This window comes from Ahaetulla prasina, chromosome 6 (genome assembly GCF_028640845.1).
Source record: "Ahaetulla prasina isolate Xishuangbanna chromosome 6, ASM2864084v1, whole genome shotgun sequence".
Lineage (NCBI taxonomy): Eukaryota > Metazoa > Chordata > Lepidosauria > Squamata > Colubridae > Ahaetulla > Ahaetulla prasina.
This window is the reverse complement of record NC_080544.1, coordinates 20,707,925-20,730,122: the sequence shown is the minus strand read 5'-3', so window position 1 is coordinate 20,730,122 and position 22,198 is coordinate 20,707,925. Positions and strand designations below refer to the sequence as shown.

Sequence of the window (22,198 nt, the reverse complement as noted above, 5' to 3'; positions counted from 1 at the left end):
AGAGAGAGAGAGAGAGAGCGAGCAAGTCTTCCCTGTGTTGGAAGAAATGTCCAGCTGGGTTCAGTTGCAAGTGGGGAGGAAGACCTTGGAAAGATTGGTTTAATGGTGAAGCAGAACCACCAAGCAAGCACGTGTGATTCTGGGTAGCTGAACACTTGATTTGATGAATGGGTGGATTTTTATACTATTTGTTCTACTGCATTTTGTAATTTAGAGTAGGGGTCTCCAACCCTGGCAACTTTAAGATGTGTGGACTTCAAGTCCCAGAGTTCCTCAGCCAGCTTTGTTGGGGGCGAGTCATTGGCCCCGATGGAAAGGGTGCGCAACTTGGGCGTTCTCCTGGATGGGCGGTTGTCTTTTGAAGATCAATTGACGACCGTCTCCAGGAGAGCTTTTCATCAGGTCCGCCTGATTCGCCAGTTGCGCCCCTTCCTGGACCGGGATGCCCTATGCATGGTCACTCATGCTCTTGTTACCTCTCGCTTGGACTACTGCAATGCTCTCTACATGGGGCTCCCCTTGAAGAGCACCCGGAGGCTGCAGTTGGTCCAGAATGTAGCTGCGCGGGTGATAGAGGGAGCGGTTCGGAGCTCCCATGTAACACCCATCCTGCGCAGACTGCACTGGCTGCCTGTTGTCTTCCGGGTGCGCTTCAAGGTATTGGTGACCACCTTTAAAGCGCTCCATGGCTTAGGACCCGGATACTTACGGGACCGTCTACTGCCATCTTCTATCTCCCAGCGACCTGTGCGTTCTCACAGAGAGGGACTCCTTGGGGTGCCATCAGCCAAGCAATGTCGGCTTGCGGCTCCCAGGGGAAGGGCCTTCTCTGTGGGGGCTCCTACCCTGTGGAACGAACTTCCCCCTGGACTTCGACAACTACCTGACGTTCGGACCTTTCGCCGCGAACTTAAGACTTATTTATTCCGTTTTGCTGGACTGGCTTGAATTTTTAAATTTTTAGCTGATTTTATGGGTTTGTAATTTTTATTAATTTTATAGGGTTGATTGTATTTTAATATTGGGCCAAATTGAATAAGTTTTTTAATGTTTGTTTTTAGTATTGTATATGTTGTTACTGTATTTTATTTTGGCTGTAAACCACCCTGAGTCCTTCGGGAGAAGGGCGGTATACAAATTAAAATATTATTATTATTATTATTATTATTATTATTATTATTATTATTATTATTATTATTATTATTATTATTATTATTATTATTATTATTTATTCTGGAAGGCTGAAGTGAGCCAGGTGTTCCATGCTCCTTCCCCTACTATCCCTTATCCTGTTTTGTTCACAGCTCAACTTCTGTATTTCATTCTTCCAGTGGAGGAGCGGTTTAGAGCCTCACATGCCGCTAGATGGGGGTTAAAACTTTATAAATCATTGCCTGGAAGAAAACAGGTGCCTCAGTGCAAGCCAGTATTGGTGTATGAAGATGAAGCCATCATGTGAGTCTGCAGAGCCCATATTTCACAAGGTGTATCAGGGAGGTATAGGGACGCGGTGGCTCAATGGCTAAGCCACTGAGCTTGTTGATCGAAAGGTCGGCAGTTCAGTGGTTCGAATCAGAGGTGGGTTTCAGCAGGTTCTGACCAGTTCTGGAGAACCAGTAGCAGAAATTTTGAGTAGGTTGGAGAACCGGTAGTAAAAATTCTGACTGGCCCCACCCCCATCTATTCTCTGCCTCCCAAGTCCCAGCTGATTGGGGGAAATGGGGATTTTGTAGTAACCTTCCCCTGGAGTGGGGTGGGAATGGAGATTTTACAGTATCCTTCCCCTGCTACGCCCACCAAACCATGCCATGCCCACCAAGCCACACCCACAGAACCTGTATTAAAAAAATTTGAAACCCACCACTGGTTCGAATCCCTAGTGCTGCGTAACTGGGTGAGCTCCCGTTACTTGGCCCAGCTTCTGCCAACCTAGCAGTTCGAAAGCATGTAAAAAATGCAAGTAGAAAAATAGGGACCACCTTTGGTGGGAAGGTAACAGCGTTCCGTGCGCCTTTGGTGTTGAGTCATGCCGGCCACATGACCATGGAGACGTCTTCAGACAGTGCTGGCTCTTCGGCTTTGAAACGGAGATAAGCACCGCCCCCTAGAGTCGGGAACAACTAGCACATATGTGCGAGAACCTTTACCTTTACCAGGGAGGTGTCTGAGTTCTCTGGCAGCCACAGTGGGGATTGGGGGGAGAGGGGGGGAGAGGAAGTAGCAGTCCCAAAACAGATTGATCAAACCAACTGGAGCCCAGTTCTGTGAAGATGACTCCTTTATGTCCCCTGGAAGGTCTTCTGTTGAGATAGCAGGTTAAATGCTGGTTTCATATTAGACTGGCTTCTGCCGCCTCAAGTGCGTTAGTGGCAAGACAACACAAAGACCAAGTTGTGAGAAGACAGTCGTGAGAAATGGTTAGTGGGGCATATTTGTACTGCAGCAAATGAAATGTGTGGTTGAACTAAGTCACTGCGGCTATTTTCACACCACAGGGCAGAACCACAAGCTACAGGGAGTCCTCGTTTAGTGACTGCCTCAGACAGTGACAGTTCAGTTACAAGGGTGACTTTATGATCATCCTTGTATTTAAGACTTGGCAGGTTTATAAAGCAAAGAAAGGTCATAAGGATTCACCATTTCACCTACTGAATGTTTTGCTTAACTGGGTTGCTGGTTCCAATTGTGGTAGCTAAATGAGGAATACTTACAAAAGTACTGTATATTTTTTGCATTTACTCTACATAAAATTATGTTTTTTTTCCAGGAATATTCTCAGTCATGAACTTGCAATAATTTACCACAGAAAAATGTGGTTCATCCACCATCATTTTACAAAAATGTCTGGAATGTGATCCAAATGGAGGCATTTATATTAGAGCCTTTTAAAAGCTTTTTTTTTTACAACCTCTTCGGCCAAAGGTAGTAAAAAAAATACTTTTAAAAGTAAAAAAAGAGGCTCTGACGATCACATGGCTCAGGTGGGCACGGGGGGGGGGGGGGAGGCAGGGAGTTTTGCTACTGGTTCTCTGAACCACCCACCGCCATCGCTGCCAGATCGGCCGATCCTGTCCGAACCAGGAGCATTTCACCCATGATCCTTGGTTCTTAGAAAGAATTCAGTGCCTATTAAAGCCAGCACCAACTAAATGAATTGGTAGCTGTGACTTCATAATTGTGTGTATAATAATAACCATGCTCATAAGTATTAGCTTTATTTTAAAAGAAATACATCTGACATAAACTAATGAATAACCACACGTTTATTTTTCCATGAGAGCGTCCCTGAAGTTACTAGGATCTGAGCTTATTGTTATCAAATACAGCAGTAAAAAACAGTAAAAATGTTTATTACAAAGTATTCATACATTTTATGGAAGAAATAGCCAACATCTTACCTACATGTGTTCGTTTAAGACACTTACAGCAAATACATTAATAGATTTACAAACAGGCTCACAAACTTGGTTAAAAAAGGAGGAAAAATTAAACATTCATCACTGGTGTCAACTGAAGTAAGGAGTTTGAGGTAAGAGACTTTTTGCTATGTAAAGTCTTCTCTATACCTTCCAAGTTCTTGAAGAAGCTTCTGCTTTTCTTTAGTCCATACAAGATGGCAGAATTAGCAGATACCATACTTCGTGCTCTGGAAAGAGTGGTATTTTTGAAACAAAAGATTCACAAAAAAAGGTTTATTACGCATAACAAATGTTCTTTAAAAACATCAGACAACTCCCAAAACTTTTAGAAAAAATATTGGCTGTATGAAGATTGTTCATCCAAAAATCTGTTTAAAAGTCTTCCATTTTAAGGTTCCTTTATACAGTCTTACAGTCATTTAGCTTCCAGAAATGTTCAAATATATAAAGGTTATGTTTTCCGTGTTTACATGCTGTTCTATAAAGTTAACCAAATCCTTGGAAAACATACCGTATATATTTTTTTCCAAGTATTGGGGAACATAACCCAGTGGGCTGTTGCACTGGAACCAGTTTATATCCATCCTGCCTGATCGGTTTAGTTTTCTGTGCCTGAAATAGCCCTTATTTTTTGTAACTGTGAAAGGTTCATGACAAGCCAATTGCAGCCAAAATACTTGTAAATTACGGTACCTCTCTCGGTGCTTGTTAAGGCATTGTAGAAACATTCTCCCATCACCTACAACTAGCTTAATCCAGAGTTGTGATGAGAGCTACAGTATATATTGACATTACTTTCATTTATATGCTGCTAATCAAACATACCAAAACCCAGTAACAACAGTAAATCTTCCTGTCGGTTAACACAATGAAGAAAAAAAATCATGAAAACAAGAGTCACATATTGCCAGAGGAGGATCTGCATACATAATCAATCCTACATCCCAAATGTGCTTTTTCCAAAAGTAACTGGACTTTCTTGGTGTTTTCTCTGGACACATTTAGCTTCTCATCGAAGAAGCTTCTTCAGTTCTGAACCAGAGAAGCTTCTTGGATGAGAAGTGAAACGTTTTCAAAGAAAATACCAAGAAAGTCCAGTTGTTTTTTGGGAAAAAACACATTTGCGGCAACCATGGCCTACACGATTCAGAATCTCCATAGAGTTTCCAGATCCTAGAGTTTCCAGAATAGCTAGGTATTGGGGGCTTTCCTGAATGGCAAAAAGGGATGGTGGTGACCTAACTTTGAGTAGAGTGCTGTTCCAAAGGAGAGACAGTAAGAGAAAAGGCATGCATGCCTTGTGATTCCTGACAAAGACAATTCCTCAAGATGGGATTTGAAACATACCCTTCCTACCAGGTCTTATTGGACAAGTAGAAACGCAAGCCTGGTTAGATGTCAAGGCAGTAGGGCTTTAAAAGTGACAACCAACACCTTGATTTGCAACTGAAAGTCAACTGGCAATCAAAGCAGCTCTCACAGTAGTGTTACCTGAGCAGATCAGTAGGCCCTGCTATAGTTTACGGTAGTGGCCAAAATTGTGGAAACCTTTTGGGGAAAGTGTATTTTCTAAAACTAGCTAATAACACCACTTCTTTTTGAGTAGTACCATAAAATTATATATCAATGGAAAGAGAATTTAATCAAGAATGTAAAGCAATAACTTATGAAGGATTTGCTATTAGAATAGCAGTTATAGTATAAAGAAAAGTGAAACACGTAAAAAAAAATGAGATATACAAAAATTATCACCATGGAAAAAACGAGATAAACAAAAATTATCACCATGTCAGTTAATACTTAGTTGGGTAAACTTTAGCATGAATTCTGGCCTTACAACATCTTCCCATGGAGTGAACCAAATCTTTTAGGTCTGCAGCTGTTATCATGTTAAACCAAGATTGAATGATCACTTCTATTAACTGGGTTTGATTGCTGGGTCACTTCTGACTAACACATTTCTTTAGTCGGCTACATAGATTTTCAATTGGGTGAAGGTCTGGGCTATTCCCAGGCCATTCCAGCAGTGGAATAGGATTATCTTGAAACTCAAAAAAAAAAAAAGTGGTGTTAACCATCAAACCTCAAAAATACACTTCCCCCAAAAGGTTTCCACAATTTTGGCCACTACTGTATGAATGAAGTTCAAGGGCAGGTGGAGATGAAAAAATTAAAATCAACAATTCAAGTAACATTTTTTTCCAGTATACCTAACCTTGAAGACCATACTAAGTGTAATAGGTGGAGAGGTACAATAGAAATAGCACTCCCATGTTTGCTCTTACCTGGGAGAATCTATCCCACTATCTCCTGTTATACTCTGGTTTCCTGTGTCTTGTAAGTGGTTTTGGTCATGTTGGATTCCCCGATCTAGAGGAGCATCCTCTGAGTTATCAAATGACTGCCGTGTTCCCACAAGGTTTGTCTTAATTCCCCAGTCTTTGGATGACAACATCAAGGAAGCTGTTTCCATAGCTACTTCGTTTGCTGACTTCTCCCACGTTCTGTTCTTTGCTTCCTGCATCGCACTGAATTCAAGAACGTGCCTATCAGTATTATCAGTTCTCTGGCCTTGATCATAAATACCCTCTTTCTCTTCACTGTTTTTAGAAGACACTTGATGGCACATACAAGTTTCTCCTTCCAAGTTCATTTTATCATGTTCCTTTAAGCTATCCTTTGATTTACTCTGACTAAGAAAACCACTGTCTTCATGCTGGTATGCATCAACAGTATCATTTGGGTAGCTTCGAAAGAGAGGTTCAGCCTTTTCTTTTCCCAATACTTTCGTACTCGTATCTTCTCTTACGTTATTCCATTTTTCTGACTCCGTTCTACATCGGAGTTGGCAAGATTTCAATTTGGATGATTCAGTTTCTTCTTCCGGGACAAGGTCATTATGCAGGGGACTGTGGGCACCATCATTATCCGCTTTTTGATATTGAACTGGATCATCATAAATGAATCCCTCGTACTGCGGATTCACAGACTCGAGCCATTGGCTTGTGTTCTTGGAATGTATCTCACTCCTAAAGCCCTTTTGTCTGTGTGCGGCAACAACTTCAGGCTCTTTAAGTTGGCAGATGATACCTGTATCAGTGGGAAGATAGCAATCTGAATGCTGACTTGGTAAATTGCAAGTGTTTGCTTTATCACAGTGCGCCTGAATAGATTTTTCTGGATACTTTTTCTCGTCTTCATTTTTGAATGTAGGGTAAATATTAAAAGCCTCTTGCATCTCCACTGTATTTTGGGAGTTCGTCCCTCTTTGGAGATTGCACTTACAAGTGGCTCTCTCTGCCAAGGATGTGTGTGTGCCATTGGTTTGTGAAGCTGGGCATTGCTGGTGATCTGAGTGTTTCTTCTTGTCATCTTCAGCATCACACTTTCCAGCTTTACAGTCCATGATTCTTGAGGAATCTAAAGACTGGGACCATGAACGATTTCTCTCTGATTTAGCAGCCTTGGAGTTTATATCACAATGTTTCTGACTTTTGTACCCTTTTGATGACTTGTTCCTTCTGTTTGGAATATCTTGAAATGGATTATTGATTTCCCTTTTATATAAAAAGTGAGGCTCCCTATCTAATGCGTCATCAAACAGCTCTCCGTTGCAAACCATCATTTCGCTTGTGAGACGACATAATGGATGTTCAACAGAGCTTGCCAAATTGTCATCAGCCAGTACCACTTCACTGGTTTTATATTTTCCTCGTTTTTCTTTAATATGCTGCCCCTTCCTGTGATACTTTGAGGCTTTATTCTGTTTTTTCCAACTGTGCGCTTTTGCAATATGTTTGTGCTTCGTTGTTAGTACTTCTGTAGAGGTTCCTTTGCTGATATACTTCTTCTGTTCTTCCATTTTCCGCATTAGTGCTGTATGTTTAGTCAAGTTGTCAACCGTCAATACAGGATTGATGCGCTTGATGATTTCATGTTCAACATCCCTTGGAATGTTCTCCAAATTATCTTCATCTCGGACCGGCCATTTCTCAGGAGGAAATTGAGCAGAAAATGTAGAGTGGGATTTCTTAGCCTTTTCTTTCTTGGAAGTGTTGCGCCAAAAGAGGCTAAGGCTAAACTTTTTAGCCTTATCTTTTCCCTTTGAGGAAAGTACCGAGTGGGCGATTCCATCAGCAAGTGACTCTGTACTTGGTTTTGGAACTGAAGATCTAGATTCACAGGAATCTTTTTGACTTTTCCCATTTGGCTCCTGGCTAATTAATTCCTGACATTTTGTTGGTTTCACTTCATTGTGTCCAAGGAAACAGTAACAGGATCTACAATGTGATACAACAGGCAAAGGATCTGGTGTTGGCTCTGTAGCATCTTCCATGCTTACCAAGTATGTGAAAGAAGGCTGGGGAAGGCATTTGTCTTCTAGTAAGGCCCTCTTGTTGCTCTTCATAGTATTATTAGAGATAAAATAGGTATTTGGGGTTACTATGAAGTAACCTTCCCCAGTATGGTATATCTTTCGCTCTTTAATTAGCATCCCAAGAGTACTGTAGAGAATATCATGGGTTGGAGTTGCAATACCTAGAATAATAAGGATAACAATCTTTATTAGGATTCATTCAACATTTAGAATATTTTATTTCTATTAGTTTTTCATACAATCACAGTATTACAAGGTATAATGTCTCTATCCGTCATCTCTCAGCCTAGTATAAACTGGGGAAATAGTAACATAGAAACAGAAATATAATAGAATTTATTATAATCATAAATATACTAAGGTTAGGAGGTGGAAGATTGGGATTAGGCATATTTAAATGTATTATTATGATTAACAGTGTGCAAAAAATATAATGGAATGTATAGCTCTTAAAGACTACAAATTCAGGGGACTCAGAGGTATAATCCCGGGACCAATTAAATTTTATTCATAAATGATTTTATTGGTGTTTATAGAAAACAGAGATATTGGAAATATGGTGGAATTTGAGTAATACTTAAAATATTAAAATATTGTGACTTAACGGGTCAGCAAATACATTGTATGAAGAAATGTAATGGATGTTGAAATATATTTTTTGGAGAAAATGATAAAGAAAAAAATCACCATTTAAAATATTTTAGATTCTGTCCATATTTGCCTTCACAGTAAATTATGAAAAAGCCCCTATGATGATATGTCTTTTTCCCCAGAATTAAATGTCATTGGTTTCAGTTTGGTCTCCTTTATTCCTAAATACTGTATATACAGTGTCTTTATAAAATGAAAAACCAAATTTGAAACCATCACTGCGCACAAAAAAGTTTCCTAATCAAAAAGACCAAATAAGGGTTTTAAGGTGATTTCATTCCCCCATTATGTGATGGGCTAGCCATGCTGTCTATTAGAGGCTAAGAACTGTATCATAAAGAAAATCAAGTAACAGAAGTCTGTGTACAAATCAATAAAAGAAAAGGTTTGCTATTGCAAAAATGCGGTAAAGCATACACTATAAGCTGTACTTTGGATCCGAATTCAAAAAGGAGCTTCAAAATGCAAGTTAAAGGTGCATCCACAAAGCTTCAAGATTCCCCTGAACAAACGACATTCATAAATTGCTACCAATGATGAAATCTGGGCACTTGGTCTGCCTTTAGGCTGAAGGAGGTAACCGTCTCTGGAAGCTGATTTGGGATCTGTTAAGTAACAAATTATATTTTTTGGAAGGAAGCAGGCAGGAAGGAAGCAACTGGAGCATAAAAATATCTTGAGCAGGCTGGAATGTAATTTCATTTATTGCAGTGCAACTGTACTCAGAACCGATCTGTGATTTATTTACTTAAATTACATTTGGTATCTCACTGGGGAAAAAATTATTTCTTTTTTTACCTGCACAGTTTTTGCTATAAAAATGCCTAAATACAGGTAAATATACAGTTTAAGAAGAAAAAGCTTTCTGGACAATCCAACAAGGAATTAAAGATTGCTTGTTGAAGATTACTGAGTTTGACTACAGTGATGAAAAAAAGAAAAGAAATGAGATATATAAAATGGAGCATGTTGAGCAGAATTTTAAACAAAAGTAACTTCATATTAAAATGCCGCAGATCCCTTTTGAGTTGTACACCTTCAAACTTTTATATGGAACAACTGTACTCAGGAGTCCAATGCGGCGTAGATTTTATTTTTAAATGCCAGTAGTAAGATGCTTTCTCCCAGTTGGACAATAGTGGGCAGCAAATACATAATAAACCTTGCAAATGACCTACTAAGTAAACCGTAGCTTCTTCTAATGGAAGCTTGTGATTAGTTGACTGGTTCATTGCTTGTTCATTAACTGAACTTCTTTTAAAAGTATCAAGCAGAAGAACCACAGTAGTTCACCACACAAGTTACTGGGACAGCTTTGGGGGTTAGGAAACAAACTGCTTTGTCAGTCCTAGGATTATTGGATTGCAAAAATCTGAGTGGAGATGGAAGCAAACGAAGGTACTTTACTCCTTCTTGCCAGAACTGTGATGGTTCTCATTTCAAAATACATTGGATGTGCTCTCTGAATCATCTGCTAGCCAGGGACTTGATAATTCAGTGACCATTGTGTCAGATGACATGTTTTCTTGACGAATAGCTGTCCATCTGACATATATGATTCTAGATGACTCACAACCAACAAAAAGTAGAAATAAATGCAACAAATGCACAACTGTATTAGAAACACTATTAAAAACTCAAACACAAAATGATGGCAGGTGAACACCAATCATACATCCCATTCAGTATAGATAGTCCTCAACGTACAACCGTTCCTTCAAAGTTACGGCAGCACTGAAAAAAGGGATTTATGACCATTTTTTCACATGACCATTGTAGTATCCCCATGACCACATGACCAAAATTGGCAACTGGCACGTATTTATGATGGTTGCAGAGTCCAGGGGTCACAGGATCACCTTTTGCGACCTGGTAAGCAAAGTCGGTGGGGACGCCAGAATTACTTAATAACTCTGTTACTAACTTAACGACTGCAGCAGTGGTGAAATCCAATTTTTTTTTACTACCAGTTTTGTGGGTGTGGCTTGGTGAGCGTGGTGTAGCTTGGTGGGGAAGGATACTGCAAAATCTCCATTCCCACCCCACTCTGGGGCTAGCCAGAGGTGGCATTTGCCAGTTCTCCGAACTACTCAAAATTTCTGCTAGCGGTTCTCGGAACTACTCAAAATTTCCGCTACCAGTTCTCCAGAACCTGTCAGAAGCTGCTGGATTTCACCCCTGGACTGCAGTGATTCACTTAACAACTGTGGCAAGAAAGGTTGTAATATGAGGCAAAACAACTGTCTTGCTTAGCAACAGAAATTTTCGGCTCAATTATGATTGGCGTCATAGGCTTGCCAGCTCGTCACTTCTAATAGTTTTTCCTAAAGTCTGAAAAGGTAGGGGCCAATCTGAGTTCCAAGGGAATGATGTTCCAAAGGAAAAGCACCAGGGCAGAAAACAGCCCATCAGATGATACCCCTTAATTGATGGAACCTATAGCATGCCCCATAGGGGACGTGGTGGCTCAGTGGCTAAGATGCTGAGCTTGTCGATCGAAAGGTCGGCAGTTCAGCGGTTCGAATCCCTAGTGCTGCGTAACGGAGTGAGCTCCCGTTACTTGTCCCAGCTTGTGCCAACCTAGCAGTTCGAAAGCATGTAAAAAATGCAAGTAGAAAAATAGGAACCACCTTTGGTGGGAAGGTAACAGCGTTCTCTGCGCCTTTGGCATTTAGTCATACTGGCTACATGACCACGGAATTATCATCGGACAGCGCTGGCTCTTCGGCTTTGAAATGGAGATGAGTACCGCCCCCTAGAATAGGGAACGACTAGCACGTATGTGTGAGGGGAACCTTTACCTTTACCTTTGTAATATGTCTCTCCTGTTGGATCTGATGGGACAGGCAGATGTAGCTAGGGAAGGATTCTCCCTCAAATCTCAGCCCACAAATGGCTTTAAACGCCATTACCAGCACCTTGAACAGCACCTGGAAGCACTTTGCAGTCAGTGGACCAATTTTCTGGAGTTACTGCTGGGTGGCTAGCTGAGAGAGGGCCAACTGACAGGGAGAGGAAAAGGATGTTGACATATCTTTTGTGGAAATGAGCAGTTCTTCCCATCACAATGGGAAGAGGCTACATATCTCGCCACGCTCACTGGATGCAGAGGCATTATGTGTATCTTGAGAAGAGCTGGTGTCACTTTGAGGTCTAAGCTCCAAAAATGCCAGGGATAACAAGGCAGCTTCAAATGTGTATTTCCAGGTTTATATTATCACTCTTAGGATGAGACAAAGCAAGTTAGAAGACATTGTTTTACATTTTGATATGCAAAGGGACTTAAGATGGCTCCCCCACTCCCAGGCAGTATCTAGCATTTCACTCTTCTCACTGCAGCCTGAATTGAAAGTTTATATTCAATATCCGCAAAACCTCGATTTAGCCGATTACCTGGGTAGTATTTTCCCAGCTGATGCAGCAAAGCTTCCTGTGTAACTGTAATATGAGCTGCATTCATATCAGATATAGCATAGCACAAGACCTCTGCCAAGGGAACAAACTGAGACTGGGAAATTGGATTCATATGCACTGGAGAAACATCACCTACAATGAAGGAAAAATAAAAGGGGAGGGGTGAAAAAGACATAAGGAAAAAATTAATTTTTGTACTTTTAAGTATTTTGTCCTGTCCTCCCCCTCCCCCCCCATTGCCTTCAAAAGCTAATCTTTAAAGTTAATCTTAGAAAAATTGTCAAAAAATAGCTATAGATATCGGACTCCTACCCTCAAAATGACGCTATAGAGCAGGGGTCACCAACCTTTCGGACCTCAGGGGCCACTAAATTCATAATTTTAAATCCCGCAGACCACTAATATGACCTGCCTAATGACTGGCTGGGTGGATGTGGCCTTGATCATGTGACTGGGTGGGCGTAGCCAACTCGATGTCACTCACATCATGCCTCACCGGTCTCTACTCACCCCTCCCCTGCCAGCCATTCTTCACCTCCCCGCTTGGGTTCCTTAGAGTCCCAACAGGAAGCCGTCATTGGAGCCAAGCAGCCACCATGAGAAAGAGTTGGCAAAACAGCTCAGTTCAAATTGGATCTGACCAAGAAGGAGGCTCAGTAGAAGCACCTCACTGAGGACTCCAAGCATAGGCTTTCCAAGCAGAAGGAAGACCTGTGGTAGTGCAAGACCAGTTCTGGCGCCTGGAGGCTCAGCGGGCTGAGATGGTCAGCCAGTTCCAGGCCATGATGCAGTCCCACTGGAACAAGGGTCTCTGACTCTTCGCCACCAGTGGGGCTTCCCTCCAGCCTTTGCCCAAAGTCCCACACCAGGAGGTTGACGCAGACCCCAAGTTGGAATTACTGCCCCCCTCTGCCCCACACAAAAAGACTCTGAAGGGGGAGACTCTCTGCGGCAACACAAACATTCATTGCACGTATCCAGCCCAGGGGCCATAGTTTGAGGACCCCTAATTTCATGCAATATAAAAAATGCAAATAATTTTTCTGTGGACCATCAAAAAATTTTCACAGACCATCAGTGGTCCATGGACCACCGGTTGGTTACTATAGAGCACTGCACACCAGAACAACTAGACACAAGAACAGTTTTTTCCTGAACACCATCATTCTGCTAAACAAAAAATTCCGTCAACACTGTCGAAGTATTCACTAAATCTGCATTACTATTACTATTAATCTTCTCATCGTTCCTATCATCCCACTTATGACTGTATCTTGTTGCTGTATCCTTACAATTTATATTGATGATTTCCTAGTAGGATTCGATTGCTTATTTGTACCCTATGATTATCTTTTCTTGTTATGTACACTGAGAGCATATGCACCAAAGACAAATTCCTTGTGTGTCCAATCACACTTGGCCAATAAAGAATTTATTTTCTTTTTCTTTCTTTCTTTCTTTCTTTCTTTCTTTCTTTTCTTTTCTTTTCTTTTCTTTTTCCTTCCTTCTGTTGTGTCTGCACCCCCCGAGCCGGGCCTCCTGCCAGAAAATGACTTGGAGCCGGGCCTCCTGCCAGAAAGTGACTTGAAAAGTGAGGGGGAAGGGCCGTCAGGACTTACCTCAGGAGCACCGGCTTCCCTGGCTCAGCTCCAGGAGCCAGAGGCAGGCCAGGTGGAAGAGATAACGAGGCCTCCATCCCCTGACTCTTCCCCCCCCTCCCGGCCATGCCTTCAGACCCAGCTGATGGCAATCAGGCTTGGTTGGACCCTAGGTTTTGTAGGCAGGAGAGGAGGGAACAAGAGAAGCAGGGGTTGGGCAGGCCTAGGAAGTGCTGAGTCATGGAGCCATACCCCACAGGATATAAAGGCAGCAAGAACTGCTGTGCCTCTTCGTAGCAGGCAAATCAACTGATTAACTAAGAGCTGAAGTTTGTTTCTGGGTGACTCATCGGCATCGAGGGAGATAACAGAGACACTTGGCAGACGCTCCGCTATTCTGCTGCCAGAGCTGATAGTGCCGGCTAATTAAGCCATCACTCAGACGGAGGCGAGGGGGGACAGAATACCTTCCTTTCTTCCTATCTATCTTCCTAGCTTCCTCTCTCTCTCTCTCTCTCCCCCCCCCTCTCTCTCATGTCAAATTATAAATCAAAATATCAATAAAACCCGCTGCCAGTTCTGCAGGAAAAGACTGCAGCGGAGCACAACAGGAAGCAACATTTTGGAATGAGATTGTGATGACATATCAAAATTAAACATTTGAGGAGTAATAATTGTTTACGTTTTGCTGAGTTGGTTAAGGGTACGAACTGGCATAAAAAGACTCCTGAGGTGTCCTTGGCGCTCTCTGAGCTTGATTGTTTTCTTGCAGATGTTTGAGTACCCAAACTAGGTAACATTAGCAGTACTGATAAGGAGTGTTTTTTGCTGTCAGTTTATGTTCTAACCCTAACATCAGACCAACAATCAAGAAGTAAACAATAGCCAATCAAGTAACTGCCAAACAAGGTAAACCCAACCAAAGAACTACCAAGGCCACACCCATCATTTGACAGAGCAAGTAGAATATAAATTGAGAACAAACCCCACTCCTTACTACCACTGATGAAGTTATCTAGTTTGGTAATGAAACGTCTGCAAGAAAACAACCAAGCTCAGAGAGCACCAAGGGCCCCTCATTGCAATCCTGAGCTACAAATTCCCCATTATCTTGTCGGAGCTGAAGAAGCTTCTTGGATGAGAAGCAAAACATCTTCAAAAAACAACTGGAAAGAAATACAATCCCCCCCCCCACAATCGTATCGGAACCGATCTTTCCATCCTCACCACCATCATTACAACTGAATGAGGAGCAAAAAGTTTTCTTCTTCCTCAAGAAAAAAACAGACCAGCTGCCTTTTTTTAAAAGTACCTTTGACATAGAATCTCCACAGACAATCTAATGTCTATGTGTTCAATTTCTAGTAGTGAATTTGAAATGCTTGGAAAGATATGTCTGATGAGTACTAGTATAAGATGAGCCTACTTATGTTCTGCCTCCTGCTGGTCAAGAGAAGTTTTAAAAGCAGCTGCATATGTGGAGGGTTGAATTAGAGATCTGCAAATACGGGTAACCATTCAACGCTACATCTTTTAACTTTCATTAAGGAAATAATGCAGGCAAATACATTTATTCAAATCCTTAGCACAGAAGTGCATGTTACTTCAGGTCTCTATTTATTCTGTTTGTATTTTTAAAACATCAACCTGACAGAGGGAACATTAAAGTCTTTCTTGAAATTATATGAAACGTCCAACCTACATGTTAGCTTAGAGCAGGGGTGTCAAACTCAAGGCCTGCGGGCCGGATCTGGCCCTCTGGGTGCTTAGATCTGGCCTGCGGGCTCACCCTGGAAACGGCAAAGGACTGGCCCGCGGTGCCTCTGCCAGCGAAAATGGAGCTTGGGGAGACAGCGTGCGGCCCACCTGATTTCAGTTTTCAGCTGCGACGGCCTCCTGCAGCCCTCTGCCAGTGAAAATGGAGCTTGGTGAAGCTGTGTGTGGCCCGCCTGGGCTCCGTTTTCACTGGCAGAGGGCGTCAAGAGGCCGTGGCAGCTGAAAACGGAGCCTCGATGAGGGACGTCAAGCTGGCCGCACCCACCATGGCCACGTGCCCCCCCCCCCCCGAGGTAAAATACAACCCTGATGCGTCCCTCAAGGAAATCGAGTTTGACGCCCCTGGCTTAGAGATTGTTATAAAACCCTTTCTAAGGTATGTGAGCAACATGATACAATTCAGAGTTAGAAATTACAGCAAAGCTAATCTTCTAGAACGGCGCTGGCAATTTACAGCTAAACGCTTAAAAAAAAAAAATCTCTGAGATCGTTTTTTTTCTTAAGTCAACAAAAAACAATAGTCCCTTTCGAAGAAGCTGTTAAACAGTTCTTGACCTCTGTTTTACCAATTGCTGCGCTTATGTTTAACAGAATGTCTTCAGAGAAGTTCCAGAGAAAATAACTTCCTCAGTGACGTTGCTAGGTTACTTCCACCAGGGATATAAATCAGGGTCAGCTTGCATTGTATGAAATAGAAGCGTGCACACATGCATACACACACACACGGAACTGATTACTGTAAACAGAACTGGTTTCACACTTACCTGGAAAGGATACCTCAGATGTTTTTTATTCTTTCCGTATTATTTGTTTTCTCAGCGCTGTATTGTAAAAATTTCTTACATAGGAAATAACAAAATATCAGTAATAGAAGGGACCTTGGAAGTCTTCTAGCCCAACTCCCTGCTCAAGTCTCTTCTTAAAAAGCCTCCAGTGATGGAGCATCTACAATTTCCTTCAGTTTTCACTCTGCACTAAAAGTTGGCTCTCTCTGCTGAGGTGAAGTCAGCAACTTTATTAGTCCGAGAAACCAAGTCTTAATATTATGATTCCAGCCCAATATCTGTAGAAAGGAAAAGCAATTAAGGAGACGACACTAGTTGTGCTCTAGTCCAGGGGTCTCCAACCTTGGCAACTTTAAGACTTATGGACTTCAACCCCCATAGATGACCCCCACCCTGTTAAAGATCTTGGAGTTTTCATATCAAATGATCTAAGTGCCAAAGCCCACTGCAACTGCATCGCAAAAAAGGCTTTAAGAGTTGTAAACCTAATCTTGCGTAGCTTCTTCTCCAAAAACACTACATTACTAACCAGAGCATATAAAACATTTGCTAGACCAATTCTTGAATGCAGCTCGACTGTCTGGAACCCATACCACATTTCTGACATCAATACAATTGAACGTGTCCAGAAATATTTTACAAGAAGAATTCTCCACTCCTCTGAATACAACAAAATACCTTATGCCACCAGACTTGAAATCCTGGGCTTAGAAAATTTAGAACTACGCCGCCTTCAACATGACCTGACTTTAACTCATAAAATCATCTATTACAATGTCCTTCCTGTCAAAGACTACTTCAGCTTCAATTACAACAATACACGAGCACACAATAGATTTAACCTTAATGTTAACCGCTCCAATCTTGATTGCAGAAAATATGACTTCAGTAACAGAGTTGTTAATGCTTGGAATAAACTACCTGACTCTGTGGTCTCTTCCCAAAATCCCCAAAGCTTCAACCAAAAACTGTCTACTATTGACCTCACCCCATTCCTAAGAGGTCTGTAAGGGGCGTGCATAAGAGCACAAGCATGCCTACCGTTTCTGTCCTATTGTTTCCTTTCGTTATGTCCAATTAATATAGTTATTACATACTCATACTTATATATATGCTTATATATTGTATAGTTATTACATGCTTATGCTTATATATACTGTGTGACAAAATAAATAAAATAAAATAAAATAAAAGTCTTAAAAGTTGCCAAGGTTGGAGACCCCTGCTCTAGTCACTGCAGAAGAACGGTGTCAAATCATTTCATGATTAGTATTTATCTGATGTTGTTATGGGGCATAGTGGAAACTGACCCAAAGGCCTGGCATCTTAACAGAGGCAGAACCATTTTGTCTGCTTCAAAGCCCTTCTTTGCCCAGCCTCTATCACTGGACAGAAGTCATATCAGGTCCTTCAATCATTATTTACAAAACAAAATTCCAAAATGTTACTAAATCCAATCCTTTTCTCAGCAGACAAATAACAACAGGGATCAAGGGGGAGGAAATGGATTAGCCGGAACATTTCAGAATGCATCACGGAAACCGAGAGCTTCGTGAACAATATCCACTATTTCATGGATTCATGTCGACTTTGCAAATCTGAAGTTTTCCTACCGATTCTCCAGTTCTTACTAACTGACACCACATAAGCAAACTCCACATGATTTCTTTTCGGAGGAATGAAAAGATGCTCCTTCAAAAAAATTTCCAATACTCGTAAAAAAGAAATCAGCCAGTTTTCTTTTTGTACAAATTTCAGTTAGCATCCCTTCCCCACTTCAACAGTCCTACATGCTTGAATAATCTAGCATCAAAAAATTATATAGGAAGAAGTGGCGCTAAATATATACTGCTTATCATCATCTTAGGAAGAAATGAAACACAACTTCTTGTAACTTATCTTTAAACTTTACCAAGAATATTTTTTTTGGCCTTGAGAAAGAGCGAACCTGTCATTCATGACGGAAACCAAATCCAATCCCTGCTGATTGTTAAAATAGGGGAGGAGGAAGGAGGGGAGGAGAAGATTTATTTACAGAAGCAGTCCTAGGTAACTTGCCAAAAATTAATGTATTATTGAGGCACAAATAATTTTATCCATTTATACAACCCAGCTAATTGTTTGCCTACACAAAACAGGGTAACACATTTTTGGGGCATAGAGTGAAACTCAAATGTGGGAAAGTCATTTTCATTACAGGGATCAGATTAAAAAATACACAGTGGACAAAAACGTCTCTAGACACACTTTACCCACATAAAGAGAGGTTTTGTTCTACTCCCTGAAATTTGAGCTTTGCTGGGTTTAGCAGTGCCTTGACTGAGCAGATATTACATTTCTGTTTTTTATTCAAATTAAAATGTGGCATAACTCAGGTCTTCAGTGTTCTGATCAACAGATCTGTCTTATGTGGGAATTCAATGTCACTTTTTTTTTAATCAAAGGTAAATACTGGTTACATTTAAGACCAAATTCTGGCTCTTCCAAAAAGAGCCAGAATTGATCGGTACCTGATTACAATTTTATCACAGAGCACCAATCAGAAAGTAGCATCCTTTGTAAAACCTTTTTTTCATCATTTTTTTCCTCCAGATAATCAATTCAGGCAGAAAATATCAAAATTCCAGCTGTACAAGGGTATGCTGCCTCTTCTACACATTTCAAAATACGCTTCTTCCTGCCATTGTATCCTCAAACTCTACACCTGAAGATTTTTCAAAAGCAATCTAGTGAAATAAAAGTTAAACATACCTATAATTAGTCCAGATCTAAAAGAGATTTCTGAAGGTTACTGAAGATATCAGAGTCAACCTCACGGTAAGAGTTAAGGGCATCAAAGATCTCCACACCTCTGAAGATATGTATTTCCTGTTCTGAATTTTCATCTTAATGGGATGTCCCTCTCCCCAAAAATGGGGCGGGGGAGTATTGGAGGAAAGGGAAATAAACAACAGGAGATAATTAAAGGATGATGAAACTGCTGCTGGGTGACCTTGGGCCAATCCATTCCTCACCTGTAGGAAAAAGGAGGAGACCAAGGCAAACCATTTCTGAAAATGCAGCCAAGAAAACTTGTCCAGGCAGATGCCAAGGCTCAAAACTGACTTGAAGACAAACATCAAAGTATCTATTATAAGTCACATTTTATATACAAAATAAAGGCAAAGCTCTTCTGTAAATCTTTACCTACAAAGAAAATTAAACATTCAAAATCCCACTGAAATTGATGGGATTTAAATTATTTACAAGGAGCTTGTCCTGAGTAGCTACAATTAATTTATAATACGTATCTCAGTGGATTTTAATAATTTACTGTAGTTTAGGACCATATGTAACTAACATTTTAATAACTTCTACTAAGTCCCTTGTGTTCACCGAACTCGCAATTTTGAACAGCTTCTTAAATCAGAAAGCCTATTAAATTATCTCCCAATCCTCTAGCTGCTTGAGGGGTTTACATGAAGTTATAACGTTTCCTTCCAAGTCTGACTTGGTCTTGGATCACAGATGAAAACTAAAAATTGGCATAAATATCTTTATTATAATCATTCACTAGACTATTCAGTGCAGGTAGCCGCTGACTTATGTCCACAATTAGGACTGGAAATTCCATTGCTAAGGATTGTGGTTATTTAAGTGAGCCGTCTCAAAACCATGATCGATTTTAAGACATTTTTGCCATGGTTGTTAATCAGATGAGGCGGTCACTAAACGAATCCGGGTTCCCCCATTGTCTTGGTTTGTCAGAAGCTGGCTGGGAAGATTGCAAATGGTGATCCATTGTAAATGCATGCCAGTTGCTAATCGTGATGTGTTGAAGCCTGCCTGCCTCCTCTCTGCCCTCTCCTCACAGTACATAATATGATGCTACTGCAGGGATGCTGGGATGGTTGTAAATGCAAGGAAACTGGTCATAAATCATTTTTTTCAGCGCTCTGTAGCTTCAAACAGTTGCTAAACAAATGGTCATAAGTCAGTGAGCATCCTTATATCATATTGCAGTTTATTTGAACTGATGCCTTTTTCCCCCTGTAGGAATTTAGCACCTACCCCCCTCCTAGAAAAATGAAATATTTTAGAAAATATTTAAAAGGCAGAATATATTTCCCTGGATGAGAAATGGAGAAACATGTTTTAAAGACAAAGCAGCTTCCTGACTCCCCCCCACCTTTGTCAATGGGCCATTAAAGCCTCAGCTAAGCTCACTCATTCTCCCCACCTTTGTCAATGACCATCATTTGCAACACAATAGAACAGAAACTCACCACATGGCAAGGCTCAGACAAGCTTGAGAGACAACCTACAATGTTAGCTAAGACCCCCACCCCCTGGGAGTCTGACAACCAATCAACGTACTCTTCTTGTGCCCCAGGAAATTCAAAGCTCAGAGAAAGCATAAAGCCAGGGAGTGCACAGGATCTCAGTCCTTTTCTGTTCAGGAACTCAAGCCATGTGATCCTGACCACCATTAAACCATCTTTCCAAGCAACCTCCATGTTTCCAGTGTCTTTGTCCCCACTTGGAACTGAACCCAGATGGATATTTCTTCCAACACCCCCTATGTAGCTGCTGCCTATTTTTTTTTCTTCAAATCATCAATACACCATTTGTATTTTTATTTACGCATTTATTATGCATACTGTATATCTTTTTTTCAAGAGTTCAATATGACATACCTAACACTCCCTTCTCCTGAGTGAGGTGCTTCTGCTGAGCCTCCTTCTCAGCCAGATCCAATTTGAACTGAGCCAGCTGTTTTGCCAACTCTTTCTCATGGTGGCTGCTTAGCTCCAACAAGTGCTTCTTCTTGGGGCCCAAAGGAGCCCAGGCAGGGCAGGCGAGGAGTGGCTGGCAGGAGAGGGGTGAGTAGAGGCGCCCCTCAATGTGAGTGACATTGGCTTGGCCACGCCCACCCAGTCACATGATCACCTAGCCACACCCACGCAGCTGGTCATTAGGGAGATCATATTAGTGGTCCGTGGGATTTAAAATTATGAATTTAGTGGTCCCTGAGGTCCGAAAGGTTGGGGACCCCTGCCCTAGCGGTTGTCCATTACCTTGACCACTCCAAAATGCTGGCTTAATTTGTTGGAAGAAAGGTCCATCTGGGACAAAGACACTGGAAACATGGAGGCTGCTTGGAAAGATGATTTAATGGTGGTCAGGATCACATGGCTTGAGTTCCTGAACAGAAAAGGGATGAGATCCTGTGCGCTCCCTGGCTTTATGTTTTTCTGAGCTTTGAACTTCCTGGGGCACAGGAAGAGTATCCTGATTGGTTGTCAGACTCCCAGGGGGTGGGGGTCTTAGCTAGCCTTGCTGGCTGATGTAATCTTCCCAGGTGTCATGTGGTGAGTTTCTGTTGCTAGGTGGGTCCTATTGTGTTGCAGATGATGGTCCCATTGACAAAGGTGGGGAGAATGAGTTTCTACCTCTGACCTATTGACAAAGGTGGGGGGAGTCAGAAAGCTGCTTTGTCTTTAAAACATGTTTCTCCATTTCTCATCCAGGGAAATATATTCTGCCTTTTAAATGTTTTAGAATAGAATAGAATAGAATAGAATAGAATAGAATAGAATAGAATAGAATAGAATAGAATAGAATAGAATAGAATAGAATAGAATAGAATTTTATTGGCCAAGTGTGATTGGACACACAAGGAATTTGTCTTGGTGCATATGCTCTCAGTGTACATAAAAGAAAAGATACGTTCATCAAGGTACAACATTTACAACACAATTGATGGTCAGTATATCAATATAAATCATAAGGATTGCCAGCAACAAGTTACAGTCAGTCATAAGTGGAAAGAGATTGGCGATGGAAACTATGAGAAGATTAATAGTAGTGCAGATTCAGTAAATAGTTTGACAGTGTTGATGGAATTATTTGTTTAGCAGAGTGATGGCCTTCGGGAAAAAACTGTTCTTGTGTCTAGTTGTTCTGGTGTGCAGTGCTCTATAGCGTCATTTTGAGGGTAGGAGTTGAAACTAGTTGAAAACTATTTTCTAAAATAGTTCATTCTTCTAGGAGGGGGATGGGTGCTAACTTCCTACAATTTCAGGCAGCTTTTAAGCAAGCAATAGCTAATGATGTTTTCTACACTAACTTAGTAAAAAGGCAACTTTAAACTGTTCTCGCTCTTGGAGTGGGGATGAGAAGAAGGTAACACCCAGG

General features: G+C 41.3%; 1 protein-coding gene across 3 annotated transcripts in view; it reads right to left on the bottom strand.

Moving 5' to 3' along the window:
• Positions 1-3,334: 3,334 nt before the first annotated feature.
• STOX1 (storkhead box 1) overlaps positions 3,335-22,198 on the bottom strand; it is a 40,491-nt gene continuing 21,627 nt past the window's right edge. The window contains exons 1-4 of one of the 3 annotated variants that reach the window (XM_058189052.1): positions 18,773-19,132; positions 11,842-11,994; positions 5,705-7,958; positions 3,335-3,646 (exon numbers count right to left, since the gene is read on the bottom strand). In XM_058189052.1, the coding sequence (XP_058045035.1) occupies positions 3,487-3,646; positions 5,705-7,958; positions 11,842-11,974 (2,547 nt within the window). In that variant the 5' untranslated portion in view covers positions 11,975-11,994; positions 18,773-19,132 and the 3' untranslated portion in view covers positions 3,335-3,486. The other 2 variants (XM_058189054.1, XM_058189051.1) reach the window with 2 other exon arrangements.